Source organism: Chrysochloris asiatica, unplaced genomic scaffold (genome assembly GCF_000296735.1).
Source record: "Chrysochloris asiatica unplaced genomic scaffold, ChrAsi1.0 scaffold00069, whole genome shotgun sequence".
Taxonomy (NCBI): Eukaryota; Metazoa; Chordata; class Mammalia; order Afrosoricida; family Chrysochloridae; genus Chrysochloris; species Chrysochloris asiatica.
The window spans coordinates 10569886-10573985 of record NW_006408587.1 but is presented as its reverse complement, the minus strand read 5'-3'; the positions used below and the strand labels follow the sequence as shown (position 1 = coordinate 10573985).

Genomic DNA, 4100 nt, shown 5'->3' with positions numbered 1-4100 from the left:
TTTCGAGGTTGTAAATTTTATCTTTACAGAAATGGAACGCCTCATGGTTTTCCGAGGAGCTGCGGGTAGGTTTAAACTGCCATGGTTACCAGACCAGTGCTTATCCTACAGTTCCACACCAGGACCCTAAAGAACATCTTGTGTTGTTATTAAGTGCTGTCGAGTCAATACCCACTCATAGCGACCCTGTGGAGGGTTTCCAAGAAGCAGCTGGTGAGCTTGAACCGCCGACCTTGCAGTTCAAACGACTTTGCAGTCTGCCGCGTTAACCCACGGCACCCCACCAGGACTAGCAGTACAGGGGAATAAGCGATGCCAAGTAGTATGGTTTGGTCCTCAATTCAAAAGTTTTAACTTCAAATCTGAAGTTGTATGCCAGTAAGACAATGGTATAATTTAAAGTATTTTTCTCCAACTCACTGAGACTTTCAAGCTTGAAATTACAAGGGTGAATCAAAAATTATCCACACTCTGGCTGTAGAATTTATTTTAATCAACTTTTAGAAAAGACAAATACATCATTTTTTGACATAATCTCATTGCTTTTCACTATACTTTGTCCACCTGTATACAAGCTTTTGTATTCTCTTATTAAAAAATATCTTAGGCTGAGCTGTGAAGAAGTAAATTGACTTCTTCGTCAGAGGTGAATCTTCCTTCTCTAAGGGATCAAACAGGTGAAAATCCAATGGAACAAGATCAATACTATAGGGAGGAGGCTGTCACCTATCAAAATGACATTTTTGCAGAATATCAACAGTGTGGGCAGAGGTGTGTGAATGCACACTGTCATTCGATATCACAAAGCCCTTGGATAGCAGTCCTCTACATTTAATTCCAAGTTTAGGCTTCAGTTCTTCAGTAAGCATCTCACTGTAGTGAGCACTGTTGATTGTTGAACCTTTTTCCTGTTAGTGTTCCAATACTGCACCCTGAGAATCCCAGAAAACTATAGGCATCAATTTTCCAGCTGATAGCTGACTTAGGAAAATTTTTTGGTCAGCAATTGAGATGTTTCCATTCCATACTTCGTTGTTTACTCTCAGATTCATAGTGATGAAACCATGTCTCATTACCAGAAATATTTTTTTTTCTTTGAAGAAACTTTGACCTTCTTTCGAGTATCAGTCCAAACTTTGTTTGCAGATGTCCAAATGCTTCTGTTATGCTCTTCAAGTAATTGTTTTGGTACCCATATTGAACAAACTTTTCAAAGCCCAAGTCGGTCCTGGATTATTTTGTAAACAGAGCCATGGCTGATTTGCAAATGACTTGCCACATAATCCATGGTCACTCGCCTATTGCACAGGATCATTTCACATCATCATCAATGTTGTCATCAGCTGTGGATGTGGATGGTCATTTTTAATATAACTGGAGTACGGATAATTTTGTACTCACCCTCATATTGATTATATCACAAATTATAAGTAATTTAGTTAAGTAATTAGTAAACAAATATAAGGAAACTACACTTAGGGGAAAATAACTATCCAATATCATTAGGTAATATGTGGCAGCATCAATGGGCTCAAGCGTAGCAACAATTGTGAGGTTGGCCCAGGATTGGGCAGTGTTTCGTTTTATTGTACATAAGGTCACTATGAGTCGGTACCAATTCGATGGTACCTAACAACAACAACAGCAACAATATGTGGTAAAGCAGAATATGTACTTTTGTTTCTTTGTGTGATTTTTATCCCATTATTTTGTCACACACTACACCTGAAACAGTTATTTCTGATATATCAGAGGGTGAGGTTCCAATGGAATTAATTATCTTTGTGAGAGCTCAATAAGGACCTATTGGAAGCTTAATAACAGACTACTGTTTTCAGTAAGCATGTTACAGAACAGTGCTTATAGAGGCAAAGAATAAAAATATTTAACCATCTTTAAATATCTCTAACCATTCTTTCCCCAATGAAGTTCTCATTCATTTACCAATGAGTTCATCTTTGTACTTGTTGCATAAAAACAGACATATCCAAGAGATCTTACTAGATAGGTTTGCAGTTCAGAAGATATTTCACAGCAGCTTTGACATCCTTATTCCTCAGGCTATAGATGATAGGATTCAGCATAGGGGTCACTACCCCATAAAACAGAGAGATGAGTTTGTCTAATGCTTGCAACTTTTCTTCTCCAAGCAAGTCTTGGGACTTTGGTTTTGCATACATAAAGAAGATGGTACCATAAAATATGATCACCACAGTCAGATGAGCTGAGCAGGTGGAAAAGGCCTTACGTCTTCCTGTGGCTGAGTTCATTCGCAAGATGGTGTAAAGGATGAACATGTAGGAGAAAAAAATAACCAGCAGTGGAAAAACCAGGAAGAACATATTTGATATCACCATGGTGATGATGTTAATGGATATGTCAGCACAAGCAAGCTTGAGAACAGCTAATATTTCACATGTGAAGTGATTGATAATGTTTTTCCCACAGAAAGGCAATTGCATGGCAAGAGCTGTTTGCACAATTGAGTTGATTCCTCCAGAAAGCCAAGACAGAGAAGCCATTAGAGTGTACACCAACTTGTGCATGATGATGCTATATCTCAGAGGGTTACAGATGGCCACATAGCGATCAAAAGCCATCATGCCAAGGAGCAAACACTCTGTTGATCCCATTGCAAACCCAATGAACATCTGCACTGCACATCCGGAGAAGGAAATATTTCTTTTCTTTGAGATTAGGCTCACCAATGTTGAAGGAACTGAAGAGGAAGTATAGCAGATATCCAGAAAAGAGAGGTTGCCCAGGAAAAAGTACATGGGGGTGTGAAGATGGGAATCAAAGATGCTGGCTATGATGAGAACACCGTTGCCAATTAGAATCACTAGATACATCACCAGAATTAGAAAAAAGTAAATTATCTCAAGCTTTGGGTACCCAGAAAGACCCAGAAGAATGAATTCTCTCACAAATGTCTGGTTAAACTTATCCATGTCATCTGTTTTCAGGTGGTCAAAAGCAGATCTAACATAAAAATATTTATCTTAAAGATAAAAACGTTAAAACTCACCTGAGCAACCTTTTACTTTTTTTCAGTTGGAGTAGAAACTATGGTGCTTGAAGTTCTGACATCCAGTTATCATCAACAATTTGCATGACTAGATTACAGTGAAATTGATCATCTTGGAAATATCTAGATATCATACTCAATGCAGGCAGATCTACTTACATTCTGAAACAAATACAGAAGTAATATTTTCTGTTGTTGAGGACCGATTCCTGAGTTAAAAGTTATTAAATCCTTGGTATGGAATATTGTAGACCACAAATCTGACTTTCTTTTGTCAGTACCACAAGTACGGGTACTGACAAAGAAGAAGGGGGATTTTCAACCAGTGACCTGCAGAGATGGTCAAAATGTCAAAGCAACTTTGTTTCTTATGCATATTTTTATCTATGTCTGACACTGTGTATCTTATTTTCATCCATTTAACAGTGTATGTTTATATTTAATCATAGTATCTTAAATAGCATTTAGTAAAATTTTACATTGGTTCCAAGGCATAGTAAGTTGTTGAAGTGATATTCCATCCCATTCTTAATATCTTGTTTGACTACTCCTATGACAAAACCCTTGAATAGATCAACTTTGCATGTACTTGATGGAGAATCTTTAGAGAACAGACTATAATCTTTCCATAGTCTCTTCACTTGTGTTCTTCTATAGTTTTAGAGTTCTTCTTGATAATTTACTTCTTTAAGTCAACCTGAATAAGTAATATAATATCAAATAATAATGTTTAAACAGTTTATATAAATGCATATAACACTCCAAGGAGCCCTGGTGGTACAGTGGGTTAAGTATTGGTCTGATAACCGAAAGGTCAGCAGTTCAAACCCAACAGCTACTCCAAGGGAGATGATGAGGCAGTCTGCTTCAGTAAAGACTTACAGCCTCAGAAACCCTATGGGGAAGTTCTACTTTGTCCTATAAAGTCATTATGAGTTAAAACTGACTCCACTCCAGTGGGTATATACCAGTCTACACTTTATACAATATAATCATTATTTATTATCATCTCCATTTTTAAAATACAAAAGACATAACTTCACCAAAGTAAACCTGCTAGTAAATGATAGAG

General features: G+C 37.2%; 1 protein-coding gene across 1 annotated transcript; it reads right to left on the bottom strand.

Annotated features, from left to right (window-relative positions):
• Positions 1-2000: 2000 nt before the first annotated feature.
• On the bottom strand, positions 2001-2987 carry LOC102813162 (olfactory receptor 13C3-like). The gene has a single exon (XM_006864705.1). The coding sequence runs from the start codon at positions 2949-2951 to the stop codon at positions 2001-2003; it is 951 nt and encodes a 316-aa protein (XP_006864767.1). The 5' UTR covers positions 2952-2987.
• Positions 2988-4100: the final 1113 nt, after the last annotated feature.